At 31.1% G+C, this 21,760-nt stretch overlaps 2 protein-coding genes across 3 annotated transcripts in view; one reads left to right on the top strand and one right to left on the bottom strand.

Annotated features, from left to right (window-relative positions):
* Nucleotides 1–1,281, bottom strand: part of LOC105163640 (RNA-binding protein 8A) — a 3,687-nt gene extending 2,406 nt beyond the window's left edge. Inside the window, exon 1 of the mRNA XM_011082063.2 lies at nt 929–1,281. Coding sequence (XP_011080365.1) covers nt 929–1,199 — 271 coding nt within the window. The 5' untranslated portion in view covers nt 1,200–1,281. The remainder of the gene's footprint in view (nt 1–928) is intronic.
* LOC105163641 (zinc finger CCCH domain-containing protein 22-like) lies at nt 12,767–17,781 on the top strand. 2 transcript variants are annotated; one of them, XM_011082064.2, is made up of 9 exons: nt 12,767–13,998; nt 15,667–15,783; nt 15,874–16,053; nt 16,145–16,242; nt 16,328–16,591; nt 16,708–16,807; nt 17,002–17,205; nt 17,296–17,377; nt 17,469–17,781. In XM_011082064.2, the coding sequence occupies exons 1-8, from the start codon at nt 13,067–13,069 to the stop codon at nt 17,327–17,329; spliced, it is 1,929 nt and encodes a 642-aa protein (XP_011080366.1). In that variant the 5' UTR covers nt 12,767–13,066; the 3' UTR covers nt 17,330–17,377; nt 17,469–17,781. The 2 variants fall into 2 exon arrangements, with proteins under 2 accessions (XP_011080366.1, XP_020550741.1); XM_020695082.1 differs by having other exon boundaries at nt 17,474–17,781.

Below are 21,760 nucleotides of genomic sequence, written 5' to 3' on the forward strand. Positions count from 1 at the left end.
ATAGCTCTATCAAGCTATTTCAATCATTGAGGCAAACCATTAGACAAGGTGCAAAGATGATAGAAACCCCAAAACTGAATCCTATAAATAACAACATATTCTTTACGAAATCAAAAAAATGATCTTGGGATGAAGTAATTTTCTCTTACTTCCTGTCATTCGCATGCCTAATCATTCAGCCAATGACAAAATTTTCTTCAGCAAAAATCAGCATCTAAGAAGTAAACGCTTAGATAGATTGGCTCATAATAGATTAGCTCATAGGAGTGAAAGTTCCAAATCCCTAGGATAAAATCTCAAAGACAAATCCACAACTCGGTTTTCTTGAGTTTTACTTGACCCTACTAAAAGAACTTTGGATGCCAAGGAGGAATCTCACTTAAAGTGATCAAAAAAGCTACCTCGCTCTCAATTGCCTAATTCTACTTTTTCTTGTTTAATCGGATGAAACAAAAATCCATAAGTTAGAAAAATCTTATCAACCAGAGTCTAATAAACTGGAGTAAGCTTAGCAATTGGTACGTACAAGCCCATGTCATGGGAAGTCACACCTTTAAAACTAGAGAAAATCACCACTCAATTTCTTAAACTGTCCTCTCGCCCTCTACCATGTCCATCCTTTCTTTAACAGTCAGAGAAGAACTCATAACCCTTCCACTTCCTGCATACCTTAGAGAACCTGAACCTGACCTCTAACACGCATAATTAACGCGAAAAAAGTGCAACAATTCTACTAATCTGCCGGACAACTTACACATCGTTCATTTCTCAAGCTACAATCTTAATTAATTTAACCAAAACTTAAGCACAAAGCAAAAACTTCTCGAAGCAAAACGTACAGGCCATGCCTAATTCAGGTAAGAGCTCAACACAGTGCAGTAAAAGAAAAACAAACAACGATAAAACTGGCTAGGGTTCCGAAACTGACATCGTACGGGGCCAGGACCACCCTCCGTAACGAGGGAGTCAAAGCGGGCAGACATGCGAGCATTACGGTCAGCCTTAGCAGCCGCCTCGTCGCGGAATCCACGACCTTTGGTCTTCCTTGGCTCCGAGTAGGAACCGCCACCGGCAATGGCTGATTTGAGGCGAGGAATGGAGGCGGAGGTTCTGTTGGGGGAGCCGTCTCCAACGTCGTCATCCATGAGATCATCGTCCTCAGGCTCGAAATCAACTGCCTCTACCTCCGCGTTCGCCATTGATGCGCAGCCGAGAGAGTGTTTAGGGATTTACTTCAGCTATAAGTGAGCAGTGGCGCGAGGTGTTAATGAACCCACGCTTCTAATTTATCTTTCCCCAATTTGTTTTAGGCTGACCAAGTTTCACTTTGACCTCGTTTTCTTTGCCACATTTCACGTTTCTAAACTTTTTTAAACACTAGCAATCCCCCAAAATTACACTTTTAGTTTTATAATATATCAATTTAATCCTCCGTTTTATGAAAAATTTTAAAATAATTCTAAATTTTAAAATTAAAAAAAAATCGATATATTTAGCCATCTATTTTATGGGATTTTATGGGACTGAATTTGTCGAATTTCTGAAATTTTCATAAAGCATAAAACTAAATGTGCAGAGTTTTTTCCAATTTTGTGATCACTTTGAAAATCTCGTGAAGTAGAGAATTAAAAACATTGAATCTTTTATTCTATCACTCTAAAAATGTCATTTTGCTCTAACAATCGTGCAGCGAACTTCTGTGTTCACATAATTAATAACATTTTTATATTTTAAAAATAAACACGAACCGATACATTATATTTATTATTAGAAAAAAAAAAGAAAGAAAAAGAAAACAAACTTTAATGCATTATCAATACAGTAAAAAATTTGATGCCGCACTGTCACGTACTGTCGTTTGTAAGTATAGAAATTATGCTCTTAGTAATAAATATTTACATTTACTAAAATAATTATTATTAAAAAAATAGATAATTCAATACTTATTTTGAATTATATCTAGACGGTATTCGAGCTTATAATTTTTCTGGTACATCTTAAAAAGTGCTTATAAGATACTATAATGTAATTGATAAATGTTGCAAGAATCGAACTTATCAACTCTAAAAGTAAGACGTTATAAATTTATAAACTCTTTAAAATAAAAATAAAAAGTAAATAATTGCTGACTTATTTTCAAGATATTAATAAATTTTCTTGAATTGATTAAAAATTTATCATTTTTAATATTTTTGAAATCCCTCAATTTTATTTTATCCAAACACTTCATAAATTTATTTTTAAAATAAGATTTAACATCTTATAAATTCTAAAAATAACTAACAAAATGTACGAGTTTATAAAATCTTTTAAATAAATTTACCCAAACAAACTATTACAAAATATTCCAATTCTTTTAATATAAAAAATATTTTAAAATTAGGTTTATAAATCCTCATTCAAATCCAAAATTTTCTTTTTCCTTTTTTTTATGTTGTTGGATATGGGCTTCAGCCCATAATAGTTCTGGGCTAAATATTGGGCTTCGAAATTCAAGCCCCTCAAATAAATAAGGTACAGCGTAACCCATGTGATTGATTTTGTGATGGACCGAAATGGTGAAAGCCCACATTCTATTTCGTCTCAAATTAGATCAGACCATAGGCATCGAGTTGGTACACATACTAAGTGAAATACATGGGATAACTACACCGTACTCTCACGAGATTCGATGTAATTATACGTATATTTTTCATAATTTTGAAAATTAAATTTAGTATTCTCAATTTTTTTTTCGTCCAACAAACATCCGTAAATAAAATTCGCAGAATTTGCTGATATCAGTATAAAAGTCCAACGGAAACTCATATTCACCCCCCAAGTTGACGTATTACATGACTTGTTGCCTTCATACGTTAATGTACATGAGGAGATACATGTAATTAAATTAAATTACAAGGTTAAATAGTATAGCATATCGAATAAATTGACATACAATAAGTCTGTAATAAGTCAATTTGAGTAAATATAAATTTTTATTCAATTTTTTTTTACGTCAATAAATTTTGTAAATTTTGCTAATTTTATTTATTGAATGAAAATAAATGTTAAAATTATTATATATAATTTTTTAAAATACAGAAAGCCCAGACAACAAATAACAAGTCTAGATGATCGTATCATATGTTCCTATTCCACTCCATTATTCTAGCCAGGTACAATTCAATATCCGAACATAGAAAATGAAGGGTTAAATAGTATAAAGGTTTTTTTTCATTAATTTTTAATTTTTTTGTTGCGGATATATTATAACAGAAATAGTTGTAAGTTAAGTAATAACGAAAGTTTACAATATTTAAAAATATAAAATTAATATTGGAGAGTTTGGGAAATAAATTAATATCAATAAGTTATAAAAATCGGTACGAAGTTGCTTATAATTTTTTATTAGTGCTCCACTTTTTTAAGGTTTGATATAATTATACGTAAACCCCCTATGATTTGAAAAATTGCATATAGCACTTTTGAGGTTTGCTTTCATCGAACAAATAAACTCTCAAATAGTCAAAATTCACCGAATTTATTGATATTAACAAAAATAATCTACATCAACCCCTGATTGACTTATTACTAACTTATTGCAAGTCAAATAAATCTTTTTATAATCAAATTACCCTTATACATTTTCACGTGTTAATGCATGTGAAGAGGTATATTTCCACCATTATAAGGGTAGTTTAGTCTAAAAAAAATTATTTGACCTACAATAAATCAATCGAGGGTAAATATCAATTTTTATTTAGTGTTTTTGTTAATATCAGGAAATTTAATAAATTTTGACTAACGAAGAGACTTATTTGTTAGATGAAAGCAAACCTTAGGGGTGCTAAATGTAGTTTTCCAAACTATAGAGAATCTAAGTGTAATTAACAAACTTCAAAAAAAGAGAGTATAATTATCTTTCTTTTATTTAAATTAACTTAAATAAATTAAATTAATAAAAATTATAATTTAAAAATACATATTTAATAATAAATTAATAAACACTTATTTTAAAGGATTGAAAAAACGGGGTCCGGGAAAAAAGATAGAGACATAGTTCAAAAGCGTGCCTCACTTTCAATGTAATAAAAGAAAAAGGTAATAAAAGTGTGTGTTGGATTCATCCACAGGACAGCAGAGGAGGCCCACAAAATAACTACAATTGAAAGCGTGAGTGGTGGGGAATTACCAGAATCCAATACTTACCTAATTATTTCAAAATATTTCTTTTTTTTCCTAAAAAAATAGAAAGAATAAGGAATCCAATATGTATATTATATATGAAGTAGTAATTATATTATGATTGGATCAATATTTTAATAAATTAAATAATATATTTATATAATTAGGCATAATAAGTTAAAGTGAGACAAATACCCACCGTTTTCATATGACTCCAATTTGTTCGTGAAATTCATATTTAATCAATAAATTAATATATCATGGATATCTACAGAAGAAGTGTTCGTTTTTTTTTTTTTCCTAAGCATTATATCGATTTGACCAATACATTAATATAGCAAGAACAGTAAACAACAAATTGCAAGAATTTTTCATTCAATCAATACACAATATGCTTGTAAACAAATACAGAACAAGATTTAATGATGAAGAACATTAAACAACATATTATAATGAATCTCAATTCAACCAATATATCAATTTGACTATAAACAAACTAAAAAACGTAAAAAAATGCAAGCAACCCCTTTGTGATATTGTAAATGAGAAATTACTCCCCTATGAAAAAAAATTAGCAATTTACCCTTTATATTTTTTAAAATGCAGCAATTTCCCTTTGTGTTGATTAAACTGAAGCAATTTTCACCCCTAGATAGGGTATAAATTACTTCATTTCAAAAAATATAGAGATATATTACTATTCTTTTTTATAGGTGTAATCTGCTCATTTATAATTTTACAGAAAGATAAATTACATTAAACCCTTAAATAAATTTACATAAAGTGAAATAAATATCAATACGTGTAACGAAATTTGAATTTATAATTTGAGAGGTGTTGATGAAATAAAAACAGAACAAGAATTAATGATGAAGAAATGAAATTGGGATGTTATTGGTGATGGGGTCCTCTCTTTGTCTCTTGAAAAGAGTGACCTCTAAAACTGACTGTAAAGAGAACCCCACCACCACTAACACTTTATTTTTGTTATTTCTCTTTGTAAAAGAGTGTGTGTGTGTGAGTGGATCAAAGTTGCAGTAGTGGTTTGGAAATGGTGAGAACTTAAATTCTAGTGTCGAGGAGGAGGGGCAATTGAAGACATTCTTGGGAAGATCGAAACTCTTACTCCATTTTTACTACTTCCTTTGACTAGGGTTTTTTGCTTTCTTGCAACTACTCATGTATCATGATACAGTATTGGAATCCATTGTTTGTTTGTTTTGTAGTAATTAATGTGTATTTATTTTTTAACATGGGACTTCCCCCATCCCCTTCTTCACAAGTTACTGTACAGTCATTTCATTTCATGAGATTTGATGTAATTATACATAAAGTTATTGGTAAATTACATTTAGTATTTCTGATATTTATTTTTATCTAATAAATAGAGATCCCTCAATTAATCAAAATTTATCGAATTTGTTGATACTAACAAAAGAAATATTGAATGAAGATTTATATTTACCCCAATTGTTTATTTAATAAATCTTTTTTAACCAAAATACCCATATAAGGATGGAGAAATATAAACGTATTATGCCCATCTTATCCTTGAATTTAAATAATATGTTGAAAAACAAGAATCTATGAGTTCATTTGAAAATCTTGGAAGTGGCATTTTTTCATCTACTTTTTCTATTAATAATATGTAGTCCTTTTTGACAAAATTAATGAAGCCCCAAAAAGAGAAAATCAATGTACACTTCTTGATTCTTGGAAAGACTTCATATTCTTACACATCATTCTTTAATTATTTCAAATAAAATGGACCAAATAGACGCCAAATAAGATTCTTAGACATAATTAGTGTATTGTTATATAGAACAAATAAATGCTAAGCAAGATTCCTAGACATAATTAAGAATTAGTTTAATAATTTAAGAAAACAAAACAAGATAATAAACGCCACTAAGAAAAATTAAACAAAATAGATCATCCACGAAAAAAAAAAATAGTGATAGGTTTAATATTTGTCACTAATTAACTATATATATTTAATGACAAGATTTTTCGTCTATCTATCGCAATAATGATTTCATAATTTTAGTAGCGACTGTTATTTTTGTAGAGCTTGCTATTATCAATAAGTAGTGAGAAAAATTGTGCATAAAACACGACAAATAATCATATGTTGTAATAATTTTGCACACAATTTTTATCGTTACTAATTATCTATTGACAATATCACAATTATTGTCACATAATACATATTTTTAATAATAATTTTAGAATTATTATTTGATATTTTATCACTAATATTATACTTTATCTAAATTCAAGCTATAATGGCCCATGACATATCCCATGCAAGAACTAGAAAACCAAAAAACTACTCATAATTATTTATTTAGTGAAATTCACATAAAATTGGTAAATAAATTATAAAAACCAATAGAAATAGTGGGACCCACCAGTACGTTCGAGTGTATTTGTTATTATTATTATTTTTGAATAAATTAAATATATCGATCGCACTCAGTCAATTAATAGTAGAATGAACAGACAAGCCATCGATCAGTAATTATCCTATTAAAAACAAAAATACATACCTAATTAAACAAAGAAGTGTTTAGGAGTGATGATCGTGTTAATAGTTGATAGGCACTAAAGATATTAAAGGGAGAGAGCTTTCGTAATCAACGTGATTTTGAGAATCAGGTGAATAGTTGTGTTTGTTTGGGGAGGTGTTGTCTGTCTATGAGAGTGAGACATTTCTAATTAAATGTAGGTTTGTCCCATGATGTCTGACTACGACCCTCCCGGTGGTTATGTCGACAATTTAGATTTTATAGATAAATTTAAAATTATGGGTTCGAATTTCATTTAGATATGTTTATATTTATTTTATTTTATACGAATTATTATAATATTATTGTTAATAATATTGATACGTAGATTGAATTGACGCATTGTTCAGTATGTCTCAGGTGCAAGCGACTATGAACCCACATCACCACAGTTTTTCTAGCTTTTAAAGCCGGGCGTGAGAATTTGATGTCGTATTTTAGAATAAAATGTATGTACATGAATATAATAATACGGATATTCATGGTTTAATCAAAAAACGGAGTATGAATATATACTTTAAAAATTTAAAATACGATAAGATATTAAATGTAATCATATATTAATATTTACACACGTATATACGTATGTATTTAGTGCAAATTTGTTGATAAATTATACAAAAAAATTATATCTATACAAAAATTTAGAAAAAAAAATTAAATTGTACGTTACATAAAATATATTTAAGGTGTAGTTAAATCATTACCAATATATATATATATATATATGTTAAATGTGTCGGACACGATATCAATTTGGCCTTAAAATTCATTTTGGTTATGAACCTGCGTTTTGGTGCATTCATGATTAAATGGGATATTTCTTATGGTGTGCCCACCCCTATGAAATTTCAGTCCTACATTAGTCTCTACCCGTGTACGTGAGTGTTAGCTTATTTACACTGCGATTTATAATTTATTATTATAAAATTATCGATGTATCTAATAAAATTAAATATTTAAAAATATGTTGTATGATGCAACTGATTATTTTTATTTAAATAATAATAATAATTTAATATAAAGACGTAGGATCCAAAGTTGGAAGTAGGAATAAGTAGCTCTTGAACGTACCAAAAAGAAAAGAAAAGAAAATGCAATCAATTGGCTGTCAAAAATTCAACAAAAAGGCAATCATTTTGTTAGAAAAGAGCAAATACTATAAGTATTATTGGCTTCTAAAATTCCAATTATAAATCATGATGGATCAAATATTGGGAGTCAATCAAGGTGGCTCCCCCACCAATTCATGTCCACATCGACTAACAATGCATGCTCAATAATATGTCCCTTTCAACTTAATAATTTATTACTCGTCCTGTCGTACGTATTTCTTGCGAGCATATATAAAATAATTATAACATCAGATTAAAATAAATAATTGTGGTGTGATGGGATCTGAAATAAATAAATTTGAGTGAAAAAAACGTGAAACGATATAAAAGAGAAAAAATAAATTATAATTATAGATTTATTAAGAATATTGAAAGTATCTGAGAAAAAAGAAACATGGAGAAGTAAGGTGAAAAATAAAAATGTAGCAGATAGACAAAAAAATAATATTATAATTATGATATTACTAAAAAATATTAAAGTTACTATTATGACAAAAAAAAAAGAATTAAATGGTATTTTTTGACTATTAATTATTATTATTAATTAAATGGTCAAATACCATGCACTGTGTATGTGATCACTTTTCAGTATAAATATAGTAAAATACAAAAATTATGTAGTTGTGTACGAAAAAATGCAACAAAAAGACGTGGCAGAATACAGAAACAACGTAATTTGAGGGCAAAGTATCTTATCCAAATATATATATAATTGATAAATTTTAACATTTTTAAACTTAATCCCTAGATAGAATACGTTCCCCATGTTTAATGCATGTGGGTCATATGTTTCATTTTTTTCACCTAAATGAAATATGAACTGTAAACATCAAAATAATAAACAAAAATGGCGTTGCGTTGTGTAAGGGAAAATTGTATTTCTAGTTTTATATGTTTGGTGTTTTTTTTTTTAATTTAGTCTCATTTATTACGATTTTCTCATGTTACATTTCATAAGTTGAAATTTTTCTCAAAGTTAGTCTTTATGTGTATTTTTCATCTAGTAATTGATGAAGCCATTAGCATTTTTCTACGTTGTTCGTTAATTATGGGATAAAAAATGCATGTTAGGACTAACATTAAAAAAAAAATTATGGAATGCAATATGAAAAAATCGTAACAAATAAAAAAGGGGGGGGGGGTTTAATGTAATTTACCCCCTTGTGATATTGAAATGAACAAATTACCTACTTATAATAAAGAAACAACAATTTACGCCCTATATTTTTTAAAATAAAGCAATTTACCTCTCTATCTAAGGAGGTAAATTGCTTCATTTTAAAAAATACAAAGTGATAAAGTGGTACATTTTACAAAGTACAGAAAGATAATTTGCTATTTTCTTCATTGAGGGATAATTTACTGATTTGTAATATCACAATGCACACTTTATCCTGAAAAAAAAAAAATCATAACGTATAGAATAAAAAATACGACTTTTTCCGTTGCATAATTATGACATGTGTATGCCACGTTCTTTTTTTACGGGACTTTTTTTAAAATACAAATTCTTATGTTGTAATTCAAGAAATTTTTTTATTTTTAATGATTTTTAATATTTCCCTCATCCCTCGTCGGAATGTACGTCCATCCCAACCACAGTAATAATGATTTTTTATTTTAAATTAATTTACGTCAATTACTAACATATCAGTATATATGGGACCCTTTTTGACTAATTTGGATCTGACCAAAAAAATAATTGTGATCGTGTGTGTGTGTATATATATATATATATATATATGCATGTAATGTGTGTTTATATGCTGCAATTATTGGCAAGTAGTAATTGCTTTGGGACATAGATATGCTAAGGGGGGTAGGTCATGGTCTATTCATGCAGTATTGCAGCTCATGATCCTTATGTACATTTTATTTTGTGTTCTGAGTTATTTGAATAATAAAATAAAAAATATATTTTAATTACATTATATTTATTTAGATTGTTTGATCGGTGAGCTGAGTTGTTCAATTTAAATAGTAATTAGCATTGGGCTCTTGAATTAGAAACGAGTTTCTATAATGCAAAGTGAACACCTCATTTGAGAGCATTGAACTGTTTATACAACTTAATAACGAAAAGTAAGGGGAACCTAGTATAATACGAAAGTCCCAAACGTATGTTCAATTAATCATAGTCTGTTTATTATATGGGATTGCGTCTGGGATCAAGTTTAATCCAGTGTTGACTTTGATTGATAAATTAAATTGTAATGGTAAAATGTTCATATTCGCCTTCTTTATTTTATTTTATTTTTACTATATTAGGGTGCTGTTAATTTTAAGAAAATATTTGTAATTTATCGAACAATGAGAAAATATTTATAATTATGACAAATCTCATGAGAGCTCGTTGCAAAAAGATTTGATATAAATTAGGTGATGAGGCTAATAATTATTGAAAGCACTATTACACCTCAAACATAATCTTAATCTAATTAGGGTAAATTATATTTACACCCTCAAGGTTAAGGCAAATTATACAAACACCTCACATCTTTTGTAAAGTTACAGATTTACCTTTTGAGGGGTGGTAGTGTAATATTTTTTGAAAAGTGTTTGTGTAAAGTTTGTATTTGAATTGAATGTGTAGTTGTAATTACGATTATGACCTTATGGTGTAATTATAATTTTTAAAATAGTAAATTTACTATGTATTTTAACTTAATATTAGGGATGTTAATGTAATTTATTTGGCTAATTAGTTCATGATTTCCAATACACCTGTAGGTACCTTTATTTATACACAAAAAATCAAGTCAGAGAAAATTCAAACTGAAAATATTTAAATTTTGAAAATAAATAGCAGAAATTAAAACCAGTTGCATCATTTCATAATTAATGTCTTGACATTCAAAGCCAGTCGTGCACGAATCACACTCTCGATTCAGCGCGTGGGGTACAAGAACCCCTTGTTTAAAGACCGATTTTGGCACACGAGGGCACCGAAAATGGGTATTTTGCGGCTGTTACTGAAAATCTCTGCTTCCACGCCTAACTTGTACTCAGACTCGGGCAACCCATATGCTTCTATTTGACCCGATTACGCTACCCTCCCCCCCCAATCCCCCTCTCTCTATATAAAATAAGATTAATTATATTTTTTCATTCGACTCTAATCGTTTTTATATTTTGGCATCCAGTCGTTTTTCATTTGACTCTAGTTGTTTTTTTTTTGTCAACTTATCATCTCAACTTTACAAAGTTTTACACTTGTCATTTATAACTGCTTTTTTTATCAAAATTTTTATCGACAAAAAATCACATGCGAAATTCAAGGGTTATGTGATGTCATATTTTTATATATACACCGCATGAGATGTTTTTCATTGTAATTTACCCTATATATATATAGAAATAGAGGAAGATTTGCTGGCTTTACGATTCTTTATCCGGAGTAACTCCTATTATTTTATTCCGATGTATGTTTTCTATACCATACAAAATAAAAGTTATTTAAATATTTGAAATGTTAGTTTGCTTATTTGATTTTAGATTACAATAAAGTAATTGGGTTATAGTTACATATTAAATTCTTTTTGTCAGAGATGGTGAATTATAACTAATTGATATAGATAAAATTCATGAAATTATTGAATTATTTCTTACAGCGTGTAGAAAAAAGTTCATTTCTTTTCATTTGATGCCAATCAACCTGCCAACCCAAAACATCAACACTAAATTGCTTGCTTGACATGTGTTGCAATATAACAATGTCCAGTGGATATCCAAATGCTAATTATATTCACGTTTAGTAAAGTTACATTTAATTATGCAAATATTATATTTTCGAGAGGGTATGTATTTTTTGTTCACGTCCTTTATGAAATTACAGATACGCTCCTTAAGAGATGTTAGTATAATGTACTTTAAAGGGTATTTGTGTAAACTTTTGTCATTGAATAAATAATATACTTATAATTATAATTATAATATTATAATATTTAACTTTTTAAATGGCTCTATGTGACTGGATATAATGTCAAATGACGTCAGTGTAATTATTTTGGTATTGATATTCTTGAATCAAAAAGATGGTAAAAAGAAAAAAAAAAAGGGAAACCTTGGAAAGGAGAAAAAGTTAAATTAAGATTTTTACATAATAATCCAACTTAAACCCATCCAATAACCAAATAGCATAACCTAAAATCCATTCCCCTCACAAAGTAAATTCTTTTTTTTCTTGAAATTTAAAAATATATTTTACACAAAAAGTTTAAGAAAAGGGGGTGCCCGGCCCGACCCGACCCGAGAACCCGGAATGAGTTGGAGTCGGACCACATATATATTGTAAAAAAATGAAAGTGAAGGAAGAAATAGCATAAACAGTGGACACACGAACATTTCCTGAAGCAGATCTGAATCCAAAGTCCCACTCAGCATTGTTTTGTCCGATTGTATAAAGACAAACCCCCCATAATATATACGCTGAGAAACAGATACATATAAAGAGAAAGTAAAGAAAGTTTGAAAGGGGAGAGAGAGAGAGAGAGAGAGAGAGAGAGAGTTTTTACTGTCCCCAAGGCTGCAGGTTTGCAGTGCCACCAAAAGATGTGGTTTCAAGTTTTAAGCCCCCCCCTCCGACCCCACCAAAGCAAAGTTTGTTCTTACCCTTCACCTTCCTCTACCCTCAAACTTTGACCACCTTCCTGCAAAAATGACTCAGTTCTCAAGTCCCATCAATCTTCAATAAAGATGCAAACAATATTGAAAGAAAGCATACCAATGGCTATTTTTCATTTTTATTTCTATATTCTTCAATGAGAAAAATGAAATCTTTAGATTTATTTATATCATCAATAAGAAACTGTAATCATTAACTAATAATATACATTAATCAAATATCAAGAAATATATATATATAGAGAGAGATTTATGAGAAGATTGTAATAATTATCCAAAGATATGTTCCAACTCAGAGTCATTTTACAGCATGGTTTGAATCTTAACCACCTCCTTGCTAATAGTTCCTCAAATCATTCATACATATATACATAACAACGTATCATATTCATATCCCCTCCAATTATCTCTCTCTCTCTCAACTTTTCTCTCTCTACAAAGTTTTTCAGTCTTCTTCTAGCAACTCTTTAAAACCCTACCCCTCTCTCTCCAGCACTCATTTCTCTCTTCTGAGAGGGAAAAAGAAAATCCCTTCCAGCAGTAGAAATCTTGCTGGAATTTTGATTCTTGTAGCAAGCAAACGCACGCTCTTGCCCCATGGATACGTACGAGGCTACCAAAATAGTGATGTCAAGGATCCAAAACTTGGATCCGGAAAACGCTTCAAGAATCATGGGTTATATACTGATACAAGACCAGGGGGAGAAGGAGATGATAAGATTAGCTTTTAGCCCGGAAGCCCATCTCCTCTCTTACATCAACCAAGCAAAGGCGGGTTTGGGTCTTCTTCCTTCGAGTAGCCCTTCTTCCAACCCTTCAACTCCTCTTTCCTACCCCATTAGGCCAAACAGTTCTTTCCCCCCAAATTCACCAAGAATCATGATTCCCAACAATGGCTTCCATTTAAGCAACCCGCCTTCACCCGCCGCCCCTTTCCAGAGAAGCAGTCCCAGGCCAATTTCGTATGCCGCCGTCCTCGACGGTTCCGTTACTAATAATGGCAGTAACAATGGTTCGGGTTCGCCAAGTTTGCATTTTTATGGCGGTAATGATGACTACTTGAGTGGTGGGGTGCACCATCAAGTTCAGGAACAGTTGCCGTTTCTTGATGACTCAGTGGTGGATCCGATAATGAGCCCGAGTGGGAGGAGCGATTCCTTGGTCTTCCCTTACGGGGAGGATGCGAACGGTGTCCCTTCTCCTCATCCCCACCCGTTTCACAGGCGGAGTTGCTCCGTGAATGATGCTGCATTTCTGTCTAATCTCGAAGATGGGGGAGGGAATGGGTTTCTGTGGCGGCCTTGCATGTACTTTGCAAGAGGGTTTTGCAAGAACGGGAGTACTTGCAAGTTCTTGCACAGTGATGTTGACTCGATTGATGTCGGGTCCCCCAGCAAGACTGGTTCCGGGTTTGATGAGTTGCTGAGGATGAAGGCTCTCCAGAACCAGAGGTTCGCGTTCATGGCTTCTGGAGGTCACCATCCTTTTGCTTACAACAAGTGCATGGATATCCTGAACGAGAATCCGAGGTAATTTTTTGAGGAATTTACACCTTTGTTTTTCACAAAGTTTCGATCTTTTTGGTAAAAGAAATTCTGGGCTTTGCTTTTTCATACATTGTTTGTTTGATTGTTTTAGTTACATTTGTACTTGTGCACAGTTGTTTTGTGCTTGTTTTTGCTCTTTACTTGTTATTCTTGGCTAACAAATTATGAGTTTTTTGGTTTATCCAGCTTTTGTTATAGTAATTATGTAGCTAGTGATGTTGTTTGGTTCCTACTGTGTCTTTCAGTTTGTATTTGCTGCATTATGTTCTAGTAGTATGCTATATGATTTATGAAAGAAATCCACATTGTAGTTTAGGAAACCTTTTATATTGATTTTACGGACGGAGGATTTATGCATGTTCGTCGAACATTTTAAGTCAATTGAGATCTTTTGTGCAATATTGTGCATTCTTTGGTTAGCTGCTGCTGCTGCTGCATTGATTATGAGTCATGAATTCAGAGTTTTTTTTTTTTTTTAAAACTATTTATTGTAATTAAAGTTAAAAGTTACAGAAATCCTGCAGGAACAAAAGATTTATATTTCAGGCATAGCCAGGCACAGTATGGCGGCCACGATTATTGAATTGTATTTCTTATTTGTTTAAAGAAATAAAAATTGAAATTGATGAATGCTTGGAATTGAAATTTGAAATATAAAAAATATGAATAAAATTATCACTTGAGGGCTGATCCTGGGTTGGCTTTCTCGATGAAGTGTGGAAAAAATCTACAGATCTTAGAATTTTTCATAACAAAAATATCAGTAAAAAGTTGCCTTTTTAAAAGACTACCTTAATTATGTCTAATTTTCAAGGCAACAATTTCTTTTTTCTTTTTGGCTAAATTTGAATTCATGAAGTTATTTTCTTATTAGATTAAACCATTCTAGTTTAAATTAGCAAAATTAATCTGGAAGTTTGTTGATACTATGCTTAAATTGTGGTAATTTTTTTAGAGATGGAGATTAAATACTTCAATTACCAGAGGAGGAATTTGAATTTGATTTCTTGAGTTCAAAGACCCATAGAATGTGAAATTCACAATGCACTTATTCATCCTTTCTTAAAAAAATTACCACTTAAACATAATAGTAAAAATATTTTAGAATTGATTTTGATTTGAATGTAATATTTAGTTTTGGTCTTTTGTTGATTTGAGATAGTACAGTATAATATTATTAGAAACTAACTCTATCAACTTTAATTTAAAAGAACAATAAAGAAATATGGTGCCTTGAAAATTTAAGTCAGCTATTTAAGAAACATTTTGAATTCTTAAAACATTACGAGTGGGCGGGCATTTAATCCACACCTCATGCTGACCCAGTGGCGGGGTGTTGGCCTCGACGTGATGGCGTGGTAAGGTCACGTCTGACTTCTTCTTTCCCCATTTCAAACTGGACACGTGGACTCTTTGAAAAGCATGAACAAATTCGATCCCTTCATTTTTTATTTCTTGAATAGTTAAATACAATTTGAAAATTGTTGATTCTGTCCATGCTTTCAAGGAAATGTGCACAGCGTCCACGACTCCATCTAAAATGTTAAAGCTTCCGTTTTTATGATCTTTATGTAATTTCTAAATTTACTCCACAGTGAATAATTGAAAATTTCGACAAATTCCACTAATTTGATCTGTTTAACCTGATAGGGGTGACTTGTCACCAATGGGATATGGTGCTGGTGCAAGTTCTAGCTCCCGGCAAATTTACTTGACATTTCCGGCCGACAGTACATTCAAGGAAGAAGATGTTTCAAATTACTTTAGGTAAGTGATTGAAAGTGAACTGTATTTTGGATTCTCGAAAATGCTGGTAGGCGTTGGCACTGATGATGCTTCTGTTACTTTGGGTTTTAGTATGTTTGGACCCGTGCAAGATGTTCGGATTCCATATCAGCAGAAGCGGATGTTTGGGTTTGTGACGTTTGTCTACCCGGAGACTGTTAAGCTTATCCTGGCAAAAGGGAACCCACATTTTGTGTGTGATTCTCGTGTGCTTGTCAAGCCTTACAAAGAGAAAGGCAAAGTCCGAGAAAAGTACTATTTTGACCCTATTTTATTCTCTATCGTGACCTTGTTAAGTGCTCTACTGCTAATGATCTCCGGTTCTTGACTGAACCATTTGTAGAAAACAACAGCAGCAGCACTTGGAGAGGGGGGAGTATTCAGCTTGTTTAAGCCCGTCTGGGGTTGATTCTAGAGAACCCTTTGATCATCTTCCCTTTGGTGAGCTGACATCACTGCTGGCTTATTCTCTCTCTGGTTAAAAAATGGGAATTGTGAGCTGATTCTCCTTTTGTTTCTCGTGCAGGATCTCGAATGTTGTTCAGTCCGCAAGAGATGATGCTGAGGAGAAAATTAGAGCAGGAGGCAGAATTGCAGCATGCGATTGAACTTCAAGGTCGAAGAATGATGAATTTACAACTAATGGACTTGAAGAATCAAAACCATAATCATCATTATCTGCAAAGCATCCAACCAGGCATCCCGTATTCCTCGCCGAGACAGTCTCGGTTGTTGATGAATCAACATGTCACTACTTCCTCGGATTCCATCAATCAAGAAGAGTCGGAAGGTTAGCTCAGTAGTAGATAGTGTGCACTTTTATCTATGCAAAAGACACAGAATATTATACCTTGAACATCAAATTTCATCTAAAGTAGCCGTTTATCTTTGTTGACGCCGAGTTAGATGCCTGCCAAGAAGCAGTTGATGAGAAGTTGGTGACAGAACGAACCGAATCTTTCACTAACAACAGAGCAAATGCTGATGAATCTGATCTCGAAGAAAGGTACTGGTTGTTTATGTGGATTATATGCTCCATACCTTCTTGGCCGATAGTGCATCGATCTATCTACTATTAATTTGAAAATATAAGTTCATGGAAATTATTTTTACAATGTCCCTCTATTGCTTTCCAAGTTCTAAGTTTTCCTCACTCTTCACCTCCTAATCGCCTGCCTGTTGTGTTTGTCATGAAAGCAGCTTGGAGCACATCCTTCCCGATAACCTATTCGCTTCTCCTACGAAACTAGCTGCTGAAAAGCATTCCGTTTTCTCACAAGCTTCAGCTCCAGCCGACGACACCACACATGTAACAATTACATCCTCTAACAATACTCCTGTTCTGCCCACCGGCTCTCCTCTCACCATCGCCTCTCTCAAATCATGTTACTTTCAAATGCCTAGGTATCATCCTCCTATCGTCACCGTCTCCCTCCTCTCCCTCCTACTTTCACCATTTAAACAATCACCTGTACCACGATTATCAACTTTCAGGTTTTCATCTGGGCAAGAAGCCATCGAGATGTAGCAGTTAGCGCCGATCCCGGCTAGCAAAGCAGGAATTTAGCTTAGCTTGGTAAGAAGCATCGTTCTTGAATCAAGAACTTGTGTCGCTAACCATATTCGTTCCTTGGTGCCGTCTTCTCAGTGTGTCCCTTTTGATGCAGAAAAGTCTGTGTAGCATATACAAAGTAAAAAGGTTGAATAGCTGTATGGAGAGACCCACAGCAGCAGAGAAAAGATCTGTAAGGAAAGATATGGAGGAGGAGATTATTGTCATTATCACCATACAAGTATACATAATGCATGCAAAAAAAAGGACAGAGCAAGTTATTGATGGGAGTGGGGTTACATGTATTTGTTGATTTTGTACCCTCTCTGTTAGTTGTGTGGGGTGGACCACACTCAACAATAGCCCATATAACATAAGCTAGCACTAACTCTTTACTCTTATCATAGAATGGAAATTCACCTCTCTTCTGCCTTTTCTTGCAACCTAGAACACCAATATTTTCTCAGGCACACACTAGAAAGAAAACAGGCTATGGCGGATTAATATTAGGCATAATTGCATTTTATATTTCTTAATCTATCATCTTCTATTTACACAAATTAACTTTTCTTTTGTATAATTATAAGAACTATCCTTGATACTAAAAAAATATGGGTAGTTTGTGTAATGATGTTAATATTTTTAGGGGGTGTGTGTAATTTTTGAAAAAATTAAGGAGTAGTTTGTTTAAGTGATAATCATACTTTGACGGGTGTATGTGTAATTATTTAAAATAAAGGGTTGGTATGTGTAAACAGGCTATAAATCAAGGGGTATAAATATAATTATCTCTTATTATATTATTTAGCATAGTCAAACAAATTCATGTGAAAACCTATAGTTTTGGTGAAGTATGTGAAGGTTAATTAATATTTATTATGATTTCGAGATTGCTTATTTACAAGATTTTATAGGTTCATATATGTTACATATGATTTTAGAGTTTATAAGATTTTTGATTTTATTTTAAAAGGAAGTTATTGAAGTATTCGGATACAGTAAGATGATGGAGTTTATATTATGTTAGTAATGGTAAATTTTTAATTAATTTGATCAAAAATTGAGCTAATTTTTTAAAAATAAGTGGGAGGAGCTTTGTTTTTTTAAACTATTTACCAAACGCTTTTGCAAATATCTTAAAAACTTGTAAGTTTGTTCAAATACCCTCTTAATTATGATTGTTAACTATAACTCATATTTGGTCTCGTTTGTTTGAAACAACGGTTGGTAGACGTTACGAAGCTGTAGTTAATAATTATTCAAGATAATTTTTTAATGAGGTAAATTATAGTCGAATTTTTTAAAATATATTATAATTACAAATACTTTCTCGTTGTTTGAAAATTACAAGTACTTTTTAGAATTAATAATTATCTAATATTTGAAAATTTCACATATATATATATATTCTTTTACGGTGAGAGAAAAGGGAAAGGTATAGTAATTAATGAAATAAAAGGGGGGTAAAAGAGGTAGAACAGTGGTATAACTAACAAGGCTGATACACAAACCTGAAAGGGTAAGAAATGTAAAAGAGAAGTGTATGCAGGAGTTTTTACTGTCACTCTTTTTTAACTTCAATTTCCTCTGTTCAATACTGTACCACTTTTCAATCATCACTGTACAAATAAAGCAGATAAAAGTTCATAGTTCAGTAATATTTATGGTAAATTACATCAACACTCTTTGAATTATATTTAGGGTAAATTATAATTATCTGCCATGAGATTTTACATAATTACAAATATCTTCTCGTTGTTTGAAAAATTACAAATACTCTCCTCAAATTAAAAATAAATGTACAGCACTTAAATGGTGAACTGAATATTACTATTTTACTCTTGTTGAATTTTTTAAAAAAAATAAAAAAATATTTGAGAACAGATAAAATAAATAATCTAGAGGGAGTATTAACTCATAAAAATAAAATTATAATATATATATATAAAATTATAATTTATAATTCAAAATGACATTTTGATCAATTCACCATCCAAATTGGATGAAAACCTAACGGAATGTGCTCGTCGTTAGACGAACGTAAAATCAGTAAGGTATTTGTAATTTTTTAAACAATAAAAAAATTATTTGTAATTATGTCAAATCTCAATAGAAGTAGTTGTAATTTACCCTTAAATTTAATTACACAAACATATCATACTTTTCATAAAATTACAGGTACATCCATTGAAGGGGTGTTAATAGACGTTTGTATAAAATTTCTCCGTTTAATAGGGACTATATTTGTAATACAATAACAATATCAAGGTATGTAATTATACTTTTACAAAAGACAAAAAATATTTATGTAATCAGACGTAGTCCAAATGGTGCTAATCTAATTTATTCTGATATTTATTTTTGGGTGAAAAATTGAACCCAAAAAATAAAAATGTAATTTCCTTTTTCCTTTTATGGCATCATTAAAGGCTACTTTAAGGGACTCTTTTGTCTAATTTTTGTAGTCCCTTTAAGGTGGAGATGAAGGTGGGAAGAGGGCCATTCACACATGCATGACATGCCCACTTGTTGTTTTAGCTCTCTCCTACCTATTTTTACATATTTCTTGTACAATTATTATTTCTTGTTTCACGACATGGTCGTATCTAGCCTTTTTGTTTTTTTAAATCCACCACCCTGTCGGACTACCTCAATCATTAATTTAAAATCCTCATTAATTTTTGCTCTATTATTGCATGTTCATCATTGTTAGCCAACTAAATAAAGGATTCATTTTTTCTTTTTCTCTCCTCGTCGTCGTATGTGAAAAACAGAACAATTGATTATAATTATAATTACCAACAACTACTATTAATCATGGTATTGATGGGATTTGTTTTCGTAAACAAATAATACCACCAGCACTCGTACATTGGTAGAATTTGAAATCGAAATATTGTAATCGTGAGATCTCAATTTTACGGGCAAAGTTAGGATTCATAGGTAAGCAGGAACTTTTTTAGCAAGACATGAAAACTAGATTCACCGTTCACAATGCACGAATCTACACCAATTTGTCGAGTTTAGGAGTTGGGAAATGAAATATTTGGACCTCATGCGATGCTTCTCGGGAAGCAGCTAAAATGGACATTAATGTCTCTTCATCCAACTTTTGCCTACTACCTTGTACCTTGTATGTATACATATAGGGATATTTTTTCAGAGAGGGGCTAAAATTTTTATTCAAATTAAATTTGATCGAATTAAAAGTAATTATGATATATTTATTATGTGATTTATTATTTATTTTGAATTATATATTAATTATAAGATAATTATATTGTACTTATTATATAATTATTTAGATTTAACCAAACTCGATTTGGTTCAAAATCTCTTTTGTTCATAATTAAGACGCTAACAGATAATACTTCTTAAGGTAAATTATAATATATTCATATGGTTTATCGTAATTATAAATATTCTAAAAAATTATAAATTTTTTTTTAAAATTAATGATCGTCTAACAAATATCTCATCGTGACAACCCATTATAAAGGGTACTTGTTAGATATGGACGTTAGTTTTAAAGGTATTCGTAATTTTTCAAACAAATAAAGTCTTTTTGTTATTTACCCTAATTAGTAACAAAAGGTAAGGGTGGATTGTGTAAAAAGACAATAGATGAGGGGTAAATATAATTATCCTTTAATATTGTTTAACAAAAAATATTAGGGATAATTACACTCACCTCTCTTGAGGTTTGGTGTAATTACACGCAGATCCTCTGTTGTTTAGAAAATTCCATCTAGCACCATTGGGGTTTGTTTACATCTAATAAATAAGTTCCTCGTTAGACAAAATTCACTAATTTTGTTGCTATTAACAAAAAAAAGTAAAAAATAAAAATTGATATATACTCTCTATTAACTTATTATTGACTTAATGCAGGTCAAATAATTCTTTTCCAATTAAACTACCGTTATAACGGTGAAAATATACCTCCTCACATGCATTAACTTGTGAAGACGTGTGAGGATAATTGGTCATAAATATATTTATTTGATATGCAATATATCAGTAATAAGTTAATTAGAGATAATATAAATTTTTTTCAATATTCTTGTTAACATCAGGAAATTTAGTAAATTTTAACTAATTGAGGGAGTTATTTAGTGAACGGAAGCAAACTTCAATTGTGCTAAATATAATTTTTCAAATTACATAAAATTTATATATAATTATACCAAATCTCCAAGTTTAACTCAGACGTAGCTCCCTTCGTCCTAAAATATTATAAACATAGCATGTATATATCAATTAAAATATAAAATGAAACATGATTTAACATGATTCGGAGGCGGTCGGACGGGATTGAGATCGATTTTTTTTTGGCAGTCCTGAAAACGATTTGAAAGCAAGTATGAGTCTGGTCTGGCATTGACCATAGTACAATCGTTCACGGTG

The sequence above is a fragment of the Sesamum indicum genome, linkage group LG6, assembly GCF_000512975.1.
Source record: "Sesamum indicum cultivar Zhongzhi No. 13 linkage group LG6, S_indicum_v1.0, whole genome shotgun sequence".
Taxonomy (NCBI): Eukaryota; Viridiplantae; Streptophyta; class Magnoliopsida; order Lamiales; family Pedaliaceae; genus Sesamum; species Sesamum indicum.